The 15,548-nt window shown below is 35.9% G+C and overlaps 1 protein-coding gene across 1 annotated transcript; it reads left to right on the top strand.

Annotated features, from left to right (window-relative positions):
* The first annotated feature begins 13,326 nt into the window (after positions 1-13,326).
* On the top strand, positions 13,327-14,595 carry LOC120114256. The gene has a single exon (XM_039135224.1). The coding sequence runs from the start codon at positions 13,616-13,618 to the stop codon at positions 14,486-14,488; it is 873 nt and encodes a 290-aa protein (XP_038991155.1). The 5' UTR covers positions 13,327-13,615; the 3' UTR covers positions 14,489-14,595.
* The last annotated feature ends 953 nt before the right edge of the window (positions 14,596-15,548 follow it).

Raw genomic sequence — 15,548 nt, forward strand, 5'->3', positions numbered from 1 at the left:
ATCCTTCGAGTTTGCTCATTTCTTCGGTATGGCAACACGAGTCACTTCGCTTGTTGGGGCCTCGTCTGGGTTTTGTTATGTCATTTCTTACAAAACTAGCTCTGATACCACTTGTCACGCCCTTGGAACTTCGACACCTCGGAGCGTGTGACCTTAGTCATCTTCTTAGTGATTACGGCTAAGTAAGCCTGAAAATATCCCAAGCAAGGATGCTTAGAATCTCGACGGAAGCTAGACAAGAGAACTTGCACAAAAAGGAAGATAAGAAAGCTTTGAGAGAAGAATGCTCTTATGATTTCTCAAAGTGAATGAGTGAGTACAAATGAGGAGGGGAGACCTCTATTTATAGTTAAAGCTCCCCTCAATGAATGGCTAAGATCTAATTACATCAACGATCCAGATTGATTCCTACCTACCAAAAACAAGTGGGCATTATCTATACAAATTTAAATGCCACTAAAGTCTTTGTGGCTTCTAGAATATCCAAACCACCATTTAGGCTACTCTTCATGGGCTAACCTCGGTTGTGGGCTCTTGGTGTATGATAATAACATTTGGTTCTATCTCTTTTCTTTTAATACGTTATGTTGCTCAAAGGACTATGACTTTTTGAAATTGGAAATATGAGTGAGGGTATACTTGGTTCCTTTGGGTCTTATGACCAAAGCTATGACTTTATCTCTTAGAAGAAGCATGAGGAAGATGATAGTTGCGGATACACGAGTCTTATGAGGTAATATGGGTGAATTTTTATGCATTCATATACAGGTTGACTCTATGATGTCATTGCGTTGATGTATTACCCTTGGAGTTCTCGGAAGTACCAAGCCTAAGATGTGTCATTGCGTTGAATTTTAGTTCTGGGTTGTTGGGTCATCAAGTGTTATCCTGCAGAACCGTGAAGGTTGAGTCATTAACAAAGCTTCTATTTAAGGAGGGGGTCCATGTGCCTTTTCAGAGAGCTGATGGAGTTGGTTTTAAACATAGAATGAAAATTGACAACCAGTAAAGGATCATGTTCTTATTCATCACTCTACTATAGGATCGGGTATTGAGCATGGCAAACAAGTGGTAGCTATTGATGGTCTAAAGAATGTAATTGCTTGTGAGGGAGAAATTATATTGAAGGTGATATAGTTGTTAAAGAAAAGAATTTTATTAGTCCTTTAAATTCTGAAGAGGTCGGGCTGTCTGTGGTGAATACTTGTACTAAGGTTATTGATGAAACTCTATTGATAGGTAATATCTCTGATAAAATAATTATGTTGGAGGATATTGATGGCCTTACTCCTATTTGATTTGGTTTCCATTAATTCTAGAAAAGAATGTCAACAAGCTGTGACTAGTCGTGTTATCAAACATGGACTTTAGGGAAAGTACAACTTTACTAATACGATATTACCTAAAAGGACAAAGCTTACACAAAACCAAGACAATAAAACTGGGATGAACAACGTTAGAAACTTTGCGGTGGTGGTTAAGGGCTAACCTCATCGGGACTAATGTTAGTCCTTTGTTGGAACTATTGTGGTTTGAACAACACTGCAACAATTCGTGTCGTGGGTCGATATATTAGTCGTAAGCATGTGAATGTTGTTTTTCCTTAGTGAAACCCAAATAAAACAGAACAAGAGTAATTATATCCAATGTAAGCTTGGTATGAATAATTGCTTTTTAGTTAACAAAAGTAATGAGTGTATAGGGCTAATGCTATTGTGGAATAATGTCATTAATATTATGGTTTTTTTGTATTTCAAATTTCATATTGACACAATTATTGATTATAGTGATGAGAAATTCCATTTTTCAGGTATTTAAGCAAGTATATATGCTAATTTGGAGCATGCAGTTTGGTCAACTATTTCTAACTTGTGTGTTGCTTGTTCTCTTCATTGGTTGTAAGGGGTGATTTTAACGATATTCTTAACAACTCAGAAAAGCAATGTGGTCAGAGAAAGTCAAAGGTCCAAATGGAAGAATTTTGTCTTATTCTTGAGTAGAATGGTTTATTCGATTGTAAACCATCTAAAGGATGGTTCATATGGTATGATGGACAGATGATTACTCATTCAATTCGAGAGTGACTTGATGGCTTCATTGTTGGGACTGTTGACGCACCCCATGGCGCAGCGGAAACAAAACTCGACGGTCTCACTAGTGATCCAAGTACGTAAAACCGAAATCGGGAGGAAGGGATGTGAATACTTATAGCGGTTCCTTGAAAAACAACAAGAACAACAGTGAATATTGGTGGTGTAGATCGGTTCGAATCGTAAGCCTCCACGAAATCACGTCTCGGCCTCTACTCAGTTCACCCGATTGGGAGCAATATTTGTTTTCTCCAAAACTATTTTGAGAGAAAAACGGCTGAAGGTTTATGTGTGTGTGTTAAAAACTGCTACTAAACCTAACACACCCTTTTATATCCATTACCCTAACATCTTAGGGTTTTCAAAATTATTTCAAATTAACAATAAAATATTATTTAATTAATTCAATTAAATATACATTAAAGACTTATAATTTGAATTATAATATTTCATGTTTATTTAAAAACTTATTTAATTATTTCAAATTATATAGACCAATTAAAAGAGTTGTAATCTAAATTAGATTCTTTTAATGCTTACTTACTATATTCAGGATAATTAAAATCATATGTATATCAAATATACATATCATAACTCTAGATATATTTTAGTAACATACAACAAATTGTACATTTTTGCTCATTTCAATCCTAGTGTGTGACCCTTTAGGTTCTTGTAATGTTAGTAGTAATTATTAGAACAATTCTAATATTACATACAATGAGTGAAATCTAGCAATATATCATTGTCACCTAAGTTACAAGAAATTATGATTCGACATATCATCTTCGTAATTAACTCTTTTATGTATTACATCCTTTTGTCCTTTATATCTGGAATAAGCACAAGTCTTAGAATAGTCACACTTGTATAGCCCATCTATTACTTCTTGATATCTAGAGTAGACTATAATTAACGAATATGATATCACATATCAACTTATTCGAGCATGGTCATGCATTTCTAGTCTCACTCAATAAAGTGGCCTGTGATATATTCCATATTATGTAGGAAGGACAAATCCTATCTTAACCATATACACCCCACTACATATATCGAAATATATTCAATAACAATCTTTATAGTGCAACCAGTTACGGAGCATGTTTAACTATATCAAAACATACAACAATATATGTTAGGATGACATTGATCTCAAGTTTGAAGATCATACATATAGTCATCACCATGAGCAATGTTATGACTGTTACATAATAATCCAAGACATATGCTAATGATGGGTCAATCCAATACATTGTTCTCTAACAATATAATTATGTATCAATTCTGACATCTCTATGTCAATGACAACTCCTTGTCATCAATCAATACCATGTTAGTCTTAAGCATATTATTATTGTCCATGCCCATAATAATACTTGACTATGGATCTTTTAATAATGTTATTATATGGACTTTATTATCTTTCAGTTTATGTTAAACACAGACACATAACTGAAAATAATAGTGGCAATGCCTTTATTCAATAAAATCGATAAATAAATATATTATTACAATCATCATATGATTGGTCTTTGGGCATACTCTAACATTCATTGCTAACCATACTTGGCTTAGTTCTTTTTTAAACAATAAGGTTTTTTCTGAGTTTACTGAAGCTTCAGATCATTATTATTTGTTAATGGACACTTCTTGGGTAAGGAATTATAATAGGATATCTGGGAGTGATTATTTTTTATTTGAATATTATTGGGCAGAAGAAAAAGTTTGTAAGGCCAAGATGTGTGATGCGTGGACTATTTATTCTCCTAATGCAATTACAAAAATTCATGCCATTGGTAAAGCTCTTAATAATTGGTAGCGTATTCGTTTGTTTCTATCTAGGACCAGAATTAAAGAGTTGAAAAATAGTATTAATAATTCCTTAAATCATCATCTTTCAGATAGTGTGGGTCAAAAATTCACCAAAGAGAAGTTTGAACTTAAGCAGCTACTTCACAAGGTGGAAATTTTCTAGTTACAGCGGTCTAGAGTGACTTGGCTTTGGCTTTCCTCATATATGATGATTCTATTGTTGATGATTCTATTGTTGATGCTATAAAGCATGTTATTGCTCATGATATGAATCATATGTTTTGTTTCGACTTTACCATTGATGAGATTATTTCAACATTTCATGATATTCATCCTAAGAAAGCTCTGGGGATTGATGGTCTTCCAATAAGTTTCTACATGTTACATTGAGATATTGTTGGGAATGATGTAGTGGATCTTTATTTAAAGTTGTCAAAGTGAGTTTCAGTTATGAGTTTGGTTAATAAGATTGTGATTGTTCTTATTCTAAAAGTGTTTGACCCTCAATAAATGAAGTATTTGTGACCTATTAGTCTTTGTAATGTGGTGTATAATATTTTTTAAAGGTGTTGGTTCATCGTTTTAAAGGTCTCATGTATGTTTGAATCAGTGAGAACCAAGCTACTTTTATCCATGGATGAAAAATTTCTGACAATATTTTGGTGGCTCATGAGTTACTTCATTATTTGAATTCTTCTAAAAATGGTCCCAATAAAGATGTTGCGCTTAAGTTGGAAATGGAAAAGGCTTATGATAGGATTGAATGGTCTTTCTTGAGGTAGGTTGTGTTGAAGTTGGGTTTCTGTTCTGACTGGGTTAGACTAATTATGTGATGTGTGGAGTATATTTCTTTTTGTTTCATGTGAACGGTGATCTGATACATAAGTTTCAACCAAGTAGGGGGTTAAGATAAGGAACCCTTTATCACATTTCTTATTTCTCTTTTGTACTTAGGGTTTGTCTACTATGTTTCATCAGTTACAAAATCAAAGGAATATTCATGTATTAGTGTGAGTCAGAATGGGCCAAAGGTTACCAATATGTTATTTGCAAATTACATCATTATCTTCTTTAAAAAATTTCATTTATGAATCTACTCATATCAGATATGTTTTGCGTGTTTATGAGTCTTCCTCTGGTCAGAAAGTCAATCTATAGAAGCCAATCTTATATTTTAGTCCTAGTACGATTCGCTCGTCGCTAGCAAATATCGGCTAATTTGAGTATTGGAGAGGTGTATGATCTTGGGCATTACCTTTGTATTCCTTTTCATATTGGCAAAAATAAGACCACTTTTGGATATCTCAAATAATAAGTGCATACTAGGATTGATGGATCTCAACTTTTCTTTCCGACCAAACCTTAATACCTTCTTCCATTGAGACACTTTTAAAAATACTTTATCTCCAACTTGGAATTCAATTTGCTTTCTCTTTAGATCTGCACATGATTTCTGTCTATCAGCTGCTACTTTAAGGGTACTCTGAATCATTTGGACTTTTTCTTCCACTTCCTAAATCAACTCAGGACCGACAACTTCTCTATCTTTGAGCTCGTACTAGTTTAAAGACGTGCGACACTTTCTTCCGTATAAAGCCTCATAAGGAGCCATTTTGATACTTGACTGGTAACTATTGTTGTAAGCAAATTCAGCAAGTGGCAAATATTTTTCCAATGATCATTTGAATTCAATCACACAGGCTCTCAACATCTCCTCCAGGATTTGGATAGTTCGCTCAGACTGTCCTTCAGTCTGAGGATGAAATGATGTACTGAAGTTCAACCGAGTTCCCAACGCTCTTTTTAATGACTTCCAAAATCGCGATGTGAATCTAGGATCCCGATCAAAAACAATAGAAATAGGTACACCATGTAAACGTATAATCTCTCTAATATATAACTCATCATATTTATCCATGGAGAAATCGGTTCTCAGCGAAATGAAATGTGATGACTTAGTCAAGCTGTCTACAATCACCAGTATTGAATCTCTTTTGTTCGGAGTCAAAGGCAACCCTGTTACAAAATACATCATTACATTCTCTCATTTCCACTGAGGAATCAACATTGGTTTCAATAATCTTAACGGAACCTGATACTCAGCTTTGAGTTGCTGACAAGTCAAACATTTGGACACAAATTCCGTAATATTTCTTTTCATTCCTGGCCACCAATAACGACCCTTGAGATCCGTAAACATTTTGTTTACTCTTGGGTGCATCGTCAACGAACTATAGTGAGCTTCTATTAACAAATCATTCTTCAACTCACCATTATCTGGAATTACTAATCTCCCTCGAAAATATAGATTCTCATCTGCTTTAATCTCTTAATCAGTAAGCTCTCCATTCTATACTTGTTGTAACCTTTTTAAACACTTTTCATCTCTAGCTTGCAATTCCTTGACTCTGTCTATCCACGATGGTCGAAGGGATAATTCTGCACATAAAACACCATCATCATTCAATGATAACTTAGCACCCAGGCTCGTAAGGCTATAAACGTCTTCCGGCTTAAAGTATCTGCCACTACATTTGCTTTTCTAGCATGAAAATCGATTACTACATCATAGTCTTTTAAAAATTCTACTCATCTTCTTTGCCTTAAATTTAACCCCTTCTGAGTCATCGGATACTTCAGGCTCATATGATATGTATACAAGTAACATCGTTCGCCATACAAGTAGTGACGCCAAATTTTAAGAGCGAACACCACTGCAACTATATATATATCATGCGTAGAATAATTCTTCTCGTGCGGTTTTAATTTCCTCGATGTATACGCCACCACTTTACCCTCTTGCATCAATACACATCCCAAGTCATTATGGGACGTGTCACTATAGACCACATAGTTTTTACCAGACTCCGGTTGAACTAATACTGGAGCTTCTGTCAAAATCTTTTTCAACATGTCAAAACTTTCTTGACAATCAGGAGTCCACACAAATGTTACATCTTTTCTCATCAGCTTAGTCAAAGGTAAAGCGATCATCGAAAAGTTCTTAATGAAATAATAACTGGCAAGTCCCAGAAAACTTCAAACTTCAGATACATTCATGGGAACCTCCCATTCAAGAGTAGCTTTTACTTTTTGAGGATCTACTAGAATTTCTTCCGTAGAAATCACATGTCCGAGGAATATTACTTCATTCAACCAGAACTCACATTTGGATAGCTTGGCATATAACTTCTTGTCTCGTAGAATTTACAAAATTGTTCTCAAGTGTGCACTGTGATCTTCTTTCGACTTTGAATATACCAATATTTCATCGATAAAAACCACTACGAATTGGTCTAGATAAGGTTGGAATATTCTATTCATTAGATCCATAAAGGTAGCCGATGCATTTGTAACTCCGAAAGGTATCACGATAAATTCATAGTGGCCATACCTCGTTCTAAATATGATATTTGGAATATCTTTCTCCTAAACCTTCAACTGATGATATCCAGATCCTAAATCAATCTTAAAGAAAACATAAGCTCCCCTCAACTGATCGAATAAATTATCAATTTTAGGGAGATGATACTTATTCTTAATGGTTACTTTATTGAGCTACCTGTAGTCGATACAGAGACGCATTAACCCATCATTCTTTTTCACGAACAACACTGGAGCTCCCTAGGGAAAAACACTCGATCTTATAAATCCTTTGTCCAACAACTCCTGTAAATGTATCTTCAACTCTTGTAACTCTTTTGGAGCCATTTTGTATGGTGCCATGGTAATAAGTGCAGTTCTAGGCATTATTTCAATATGGAATTCCACTTCTCTATCCGGAGGTAACCCCGGTAATTCTGCTAGAAAAATATCATGAAACTCTTTGACTATAGGGATTTCTTCTAACCCTTTTTCCTTGGTTCCAGTGTCCAATACATTAGCCATAAAACCCTGACATCCATGTAGTAATAGCTTCTTTTTTGACATCACCGAGATAACGTTTGCCAATGGATTCCATCTTTCACTGAACACTATCACTTCCAATCCATCTGAACTGATTAATGTTACCATCTTTAATCTACAATTAACATTTGCATGATAGCGGTATAATCAGTCCATTCTCAATATCATTTCGAATTCTTCAAAGGGTAATTCCATCAGATTAGCAGGGAATTCAATTCCCTGAACATGTATGAGACAATCTCAAAATACCAGATTTACATTAGCACTATGCCCTAATGGATTCGTCACTATCACCTCATTGTTAGTAGCTTCTAGCGGAATGTTCAATTCTCTCACTAACTTACTACTAATGTATGAATATGTAGACCCTGGATCAATCTATACCATAACACATTTATCAAACAGTAGAAAAATACCTGCTATTATCTCTGGATTATCCCGATCTTCATTGGTTTTGAGGTTATATACTCGAGCAGTGGAGTAAACTTTCTACTGAGTAGAGGATTCAGGTTGACTTCTGACTCTTCCTTTACCTCGTCCCTTCTAGGACATTGAAGCAGATCTCCCAAGTGAAATAGGCTTTCCGACCCTCAAGGGACAATCTCTCATGAAATGTCCAGTTTCCCCACATCGAAAACAAGCTCTTGTTTTAACTCTACATATTCCACTATGGTTTCTTCCACAGATCTGACACTGCCCAACTTGACTTTGTTGTGCTCGCCCATAACCAGTCTCTACAGATTGAGTTCGTCTAGATCTTGCCTAATTTGATCCTCTAGCATAGGATGCCACCGATTTGGATCTTGCTTGATATCGAGAGCCAGAATCTCTACCTCTCTTAGGTAGTGTAGAACTTGATGAAGCTCCAGTTTTTTTAGATAGTTGAACTCTCTGCTCTCCAAACCGTTCATTCTGAGCTCTCTCTAAAGCTTTGGCACGGTTTACTACTTCTTGGAATGAGGACAGATTCGGTACAATCAACATTTCCTTCAACCTTGGGCGTAAGCCCTCCACGAACCATTCACAGGCATCCTTCTCTATAGGCACCAATTCAGCCGCAAAACGACTCAATTTGTTAAACTCATACTCATACATCAAGCGATTCTTTTTTTTCAAATTCAAGAATTCTTGCTTCATTTATTTGATAACTTGATCACCTATATATTTATGCCTAAACTTTATAAGGAACAGAGACCATGTCACCTGGTCACTGGTCATCCTCAAAGGTACATTTTTCCACCAAATTCTCATTTTCCCACGAAGCAAGGAAACCACTCCCTCTAGCTTCTCCACATTAGAACAGTAGAGTCCCTCTAACATGATCTTCACATCATTGAGCCAATGGTCTGCAGCAATAGGACCCTCCTCAACTTCACATTTGAACTCAGGAGCTCTTAATCCCTTCAGCTCATTTGCAACATTCATCCTCTGCGTTGAGGAGGCAGGAGGTTGGAAACGCGTCAAGATTGCATCCAACGTCCTGAAGAAAACGTCTTGGTCTTGTATAAGCACTCCAGAAGGTGCATGTTCTTCACTTTGCCTGGCCAGGGTAGGTGAATTACTACTTTCGGCTAGCCTCTCATCTCCCGCTTCACTTCGGGAGCTATCTTGTCCAGATATCTAATAAAATATAAACCAAATGTCTAAATAACATACTCATTACTCTTATCAGATCATAAGTTCTTACTACTATGTTGGAATGTATACATTATAAGATACTCTAGACTTCGGTTTATGCCGAGAATCGACTAAACCGTAGCTCTGATACTATTAAATGTAATACCCCTAACCCGTACCCAACCCGGATACAAATACGAGGTGCCACATTGACTTTTCAAAGCATATACATTTATAAAAACCGTAGTAAATTTAAACTTTTATTAACACCAAGACTATATTTACATAATTAAGTTCAACACATTACAAACTTGATCAGAGCTTATATACTATACGACGCTATTTACATGCCAACACATATATTACACAAATAAACATACTATATAAGGTGCTTCTGATCTGATCTTCAAGTTGTGATATGCTGCTCTGCTTCTCCTAAGATTGGTCTTCTTGCTTTTCTGTACTTACGTGTAAATTACTTACACGCTATAAACAATACTAATACTATAACATGTAATGTAATACACCCTTTTCATATTATTTATAGGCCCATGTATATCCTGAGAACTTAAGGTATTCGAGTACATAGAGGCTGTGCACATCTATTGTCACCACAGCTCGTATAAGTCCCACTGAGTGGCATATGAGATTTGTCCCCAAGGACCTATAAATATGTCCCGAAGGACCTATGAAACTTTCGACTCTTGGTAAGCCAACTATACCTAGAGCTCGCATATCATATAACATGGGCATTAATATTATACTTCATATAACTATGTACCTATGTCATTTTCCTTGTAATCACATATATCTTTTCTTCTATCACATTTAACATGTACATATAACCTTCCATTTCATATCATATTACATAAGTATTTGAATATATTCACATGAGTCATATAACATGTAGTGAACCATATGTAAACATATATGACTTATACATATTTAATAAAGACTATAATGTATGCATGTTCATAATTATTATATACTATTGAATTAGCCTAGGAAATAGTCTTATCGAAAGTCTTATTTCCATTAAATTATACATATATTATGTACTCACCTTAGCCTTGCTTGCTTTGAATCGATCCTACTTCTTTGATTGTTCCGGAAAGGGATTACGTTTTATATCTACATAATATATACATGGATCCATATCAGTATTCTAATTGATATACTCTAATCTTTCTTTTTTTTAGACTAAAGGAAATGCTACTTTTCTTTCTTATTTAAGTTAGGTATCGGTACACTCTATAGTGTATCGGTACATCCCTTAACGTGTGTATCGGTACATCCCTTAACATGTGTATCGGTACACTACCTGTGTATCATTACACAAATTACATTCGAAAGTTTTCATCGTAAAGGGGTATCGATATACTATCTGTATATCGATACACTTATTATATTCGATGATTTTTCGTTTAAGAGTGTATCGGTACCTATTGAATGTGTACCGATACACTTTGCCCAGAAATCACATTTTCAGCACTAAAATTCACTCTTTTCAGCTTCAACACTTCATGTTTCCTCACTTTTCATGTTCTTAACTCACATACTTATACTTAAACTAATTTATACTCATTTATCACATCTTAAACCTCAAAATTCCTTTCTCCATATAGAAATCAAGAATCATACCAATTTTTCAATATGTTCTAAATCCAATTCTATCACTTCATATCTCTTAATTAAGTTGCTGACAAGTCAAATTTAGTTTCAAATTCAACTTATCAACTCTTTTCCAGAAATTCATTTAGACACCATTTCTCTTTAATCTCTTATAACTTCTTCATCTTTCGATTATAAGACAACTTAAGCTTTCCTTAAGCTTAAGTATCACCTAAGGATCAAAACCTACTCTTAAAATCAACAAATAATCAGCTAACCAGAAGACTCACCTTTGCTACCTTGGGTTGACGGTAGAGAGAAAGAAATATGGAGAATTCTCTGGAAAACTTTGCTTTCCTCTCTCCCCAATCCTCACGCGTATTTATACTTATCATATCCTATTTTTAATTCATTTCTAAGTTAATTGACCATTTTTCCCTTTAATTCATTTCATAATTACTAACAATCTTTCATAAAATATTTCCAAATAAGTCCTTGAACTATTCAATTATTCTACTTTAATCACCAAATTTTGAAGTTTTACAATTTAGTCACTAACCCGGTATTGAGGATGTTACATATAGTTTATGATCTTGCTTCTATTTATTGTTATGAATTTATGATTCTTGGGACTAATTTGTAGAATGAAGCTTTAATTCATAAGATATTCACTGATGAGGATGTTATATATGTTTTACATGTAATGAGGATGTGATTGTTTGGGACAACCATGATTCTGGGTTATATTCAGTACACACAGGATATTAGTGGTTGCAACGAAGATTCCACGACCATTAATGTAAGTCCAAGATGTGGTCGATTATTACCAAAATCCAAGTTCGTCCAAAGATCCAAATTTTTGCTTGACATGTAGTTCGTAATGCTTTGCCAGTGGGGAGTTGCCTCAAAGATGTTGGTTTGTCTGATGGAGCTTGTCTAACGTGTTCATCGCTAGAAGAAGCGACATTACATGCAATCCGTAGCTATCCAAAGACGTTAGAGATACTTCGTCTTGTCGAAATCCCAGCACGACTCTACCTTAGCTCGACAAATAATCCACTCATATGTTGGAGGAAGCTTTCTCAATCCTTGGATATGATTTATTTACTTTTTTTTTGTTATATTATTAAATATTTGGATTAATCGAAATTCTTTTGTTCAGGGTGATAGGTTACTACCATCTTGGATCTTGGTCACCAATGCGAAGATTCTATATCAAGATTATTTGAAAGCGATTGCTAAGTGAAAAATGGAACTTTTTCCCCAGAGTTAAAGAGGTTGATCGAGTGAACTCGGATGTGGATTATGCTTGATGGATAACCCCTATTGTGGGGGTGATTAAGATAAATACTGACGGCGCCTATGATGGATCTCGAAGAATAGCAATTGTTGGTGTTATAGCTTGTGATTGAAGTGGCCAAGTTGGTTACTTCGAAGTTGGGTTTGTGGAGCTCCATGCATTGCTTACTGGATTGGGATTCCCTTGTACTATGGGATGGACGACTGTTCATTTTGAAACCGACTCATTGACACTTGTTTACAAGATTACAAGAGATTCTGCTGATATTTTAACTATTGGAGTTTTTGTGTATGAAGCTCGAAAGATTTTCCTGAGCCATTCTCAGTTTCATATTACTTATGCTAGTTGTTCTTGTAATCTTGTTGCTCATCGGTTAGCTAATTGGGCTCTTAGAACTGGGGGCTCTTTGTTCTTTGATTCAGTTTATCATAGCTCATGACATTCAAGATGTACTTAATATTTGATTTATGGTAATTAAGGACTTTTTCCCCTTATTAGGTTTAGAAGGGGTTTTTATTGAGGCTCATTCATTGTTTTCGCTAAAAAATGAAAGCAACCATATCTTAGTTTAATAAAAACAAAAGTGGCCACATCTTATATTTTTTAAAATCAATGACCAAAAGTGGACAAAACACAAACATAAGTGATCATCTGTGCAGTTAACCCAATAATCTAATATAATGAATTAAACAGGAGATCAATGTGAATTCTTATGGTAAAATTTTAGGTTCAACGATCATATAGTATACACCGACAATTAACATGATGAGATATGATCTTATTGCTATAATCAATTAAGTGACTTGTTTATAATTGTTAAGAAATGGTGACTCATTTGTAATTTTATGGATAATTGAATGACCTGTGATATAGTTTACCCAAAGTACTTGTACCATAAAAATAAAGTAACGAATTTTTTTCCCAGAAGAAGAAAAAATAACAAAGAAAAATAGTTGGTTTCCAATGTGACCTAGCTTTCTTCATTAATGGAAATTTGTTTACATAGCCAAAGCAAACAAATTGTAAGACAGAATCCACGTGGTTTATAACCTTTTATCTCTGAAGGAAATTGTCGTCGTTCCGTTTTCATATCCCCCTCCACGACACAACTCAATTAATCCCTTTTCCTCTCACTCCCAGAACCTCAACTATTCCGAAACAAAACAACAAAAGATGAAAGCTCCCAACAACAACTCCAAATCGAACTGAAAACAAATTGTTCGTCAAAAAAAGACTGATACTTTTCAGATTCTTTGGCTAAAAAAGGAGTCCGAGAATGGCAAGCGGGTGGGTCAAATCTTTGCAATGCAAGTCGAGAGCTTATGAAGATGTTTACCGCCCCAGCCCCAAGCATTTGATTCCCAGCACCAGTTGTGCACGGAGTTCTCAAAGTATCAAGGACGTCATCGAAACTGTCAAGAAAAAACCCAAGAAATCGAACCCCAAGCCCAACCCGAAACAGCATTCGAGGTCCAGCAGTAAGTCCAGGTCCGAGTTGAATATCCCTCCGCCTCGACCGTGCCGGAGTGCTTCTCTCCCTGCCCAACCCCTTAGGGACCCTGACCCTGTCCTGCCGGCGCTGACGGAACTGCCAGAGGGTCACCCTTCGAGGAACGTGGTGGAAATTATTTTTCATACGAGTTGGAGCCCCAAGGCTGTCACGGGTCAGATCGAGATGGTTTTCAAAGTTCAAAATGGACCGAGGACGGTGAGCGGGTTTGAGGATTATCGAGAGACGGTCAAAACTCGGTCCGGCTCGGGCTCGGGTGGTCCGGCTTCTGCCGACGAGGAAAATGCGAGGTGCGTCGCGGACGGTAACGAGGTAATGAGCTTCCATTGCTTGGGTCCCACTTCGGGGAACTGTGGAATGAACGACAAGTGGCTATTTTCCGGCAGGAAAGGTGACGTCGTCTGCACTTACTCATGTAGCGGCGGCGCCCACGATAGCGCGGGAGGTGGGAGGGGGAGGAAGGCGATGTTGGTTTGCCGTGTTATCGCTGGTCGGGTCTCGAAGCGAATGGGTTTCGGGTACGAGCCGTTGGTGGAAGGGCGAGCCGGGTATGACTCAGTGAGTGGAGACAACGGCGAGTTGGTCGTGTTTGATCCGCGTGCAGTGTTGCCTTGCTTTCTTATTCTCTATAAATTGTAAAAGTAGTTTTTTTTTTTAAATTCCCTTTTAAATGTTGTTTTTTATGAGGGTAAGTGCATCGTCTTTGTTGCATTTATCAACACATTTTTTTTCTTCCCTTTCCGTGTGGGATTATTATTAGAAGAAAAAGGGAGAAAATTGGGTTGATAAATGCTAATTTATCCACTCTTTTTCTACTTAAATTGTCATTAATTAACCCAATTTAACGGTTGGCGTTTGTTGTGTTTAAATGGACTTTGAATTGAAAGTATTTGTCATTGGTGGATTACAGACCTAAAGGATTGAATATGATGCCATTTAGGTGATGCTTGTTGAAGTTGGGATTATCATTTTCGAGTTCGATTCACCCTTCACCCTCACTTCTAATTTTTTCCCCTAGGGAATGGCATAATACATGTAAGACAATCCGACAGCCGAAAGTGATGTTCTGTGAATTTTACTGCAAATTTTGAAAACAAAGGTTGGATCCAAACATAAGAGCTCGGGGACCCTGTACTAAACTATTCATCTGGTGACTGATGTGGTAAAATAGTCAACTTTTGCATTTAAGTCCAGAGAAACAGATGGTGATGAAGAATGAAATAAAATAGGAAAATATTTTTCTATTAAAATGTTATTTTAAGAATATAAAAATGGCTAAATTGATAAAATATTTGAATATTAAATGTTGTTTTCCAGAATTAGAAGTAGATTAAAATAATGTAAAATTGAGAATCAAATTTACTAATTATTATTATATTAATTTTATTAACTGTTATATTATTTTATGTTAATTTATTAATTAAATTGATAAAATATTTGAGTATTGGAACCGTTCAGTGGCCAATGTCATCAACGGAACTATAACCCAAATCTCCTCCCTTGTGGTTGCAGTTGTTTTACAATGTTGAATCATCATGGCTTTGGGATTATCATATATTATGTTCATGATTCGAGTTTATTTATGTATTTGAATGCATTCATACATCCGACCAAATACTATAATGCTGTCTTCAGTCACCTAATCATAGCAATTGATAGGGCACTTGGGCTGTATCTGCCCCTCAGATTAAGGAATGAA

The sequence above is a fragment of the Hibiscus syriacus genome, unplaced genomic scaffold, assembly GCF_006381635.1.
Source record: "Hibiscus syriacus cultivar Baekdansim isolate YM2019G1 unplaced genomic scaffold, ASM638163v2 tig00110221_pilon, whole genome shotgun sequence".
Lineage (NCBI taxonomy): Eukaryota > Viridiplantae > Streptophyta > Magnoliopsida > Malvales > Malvaceae > Hibiscus > Hibiscus syriacus.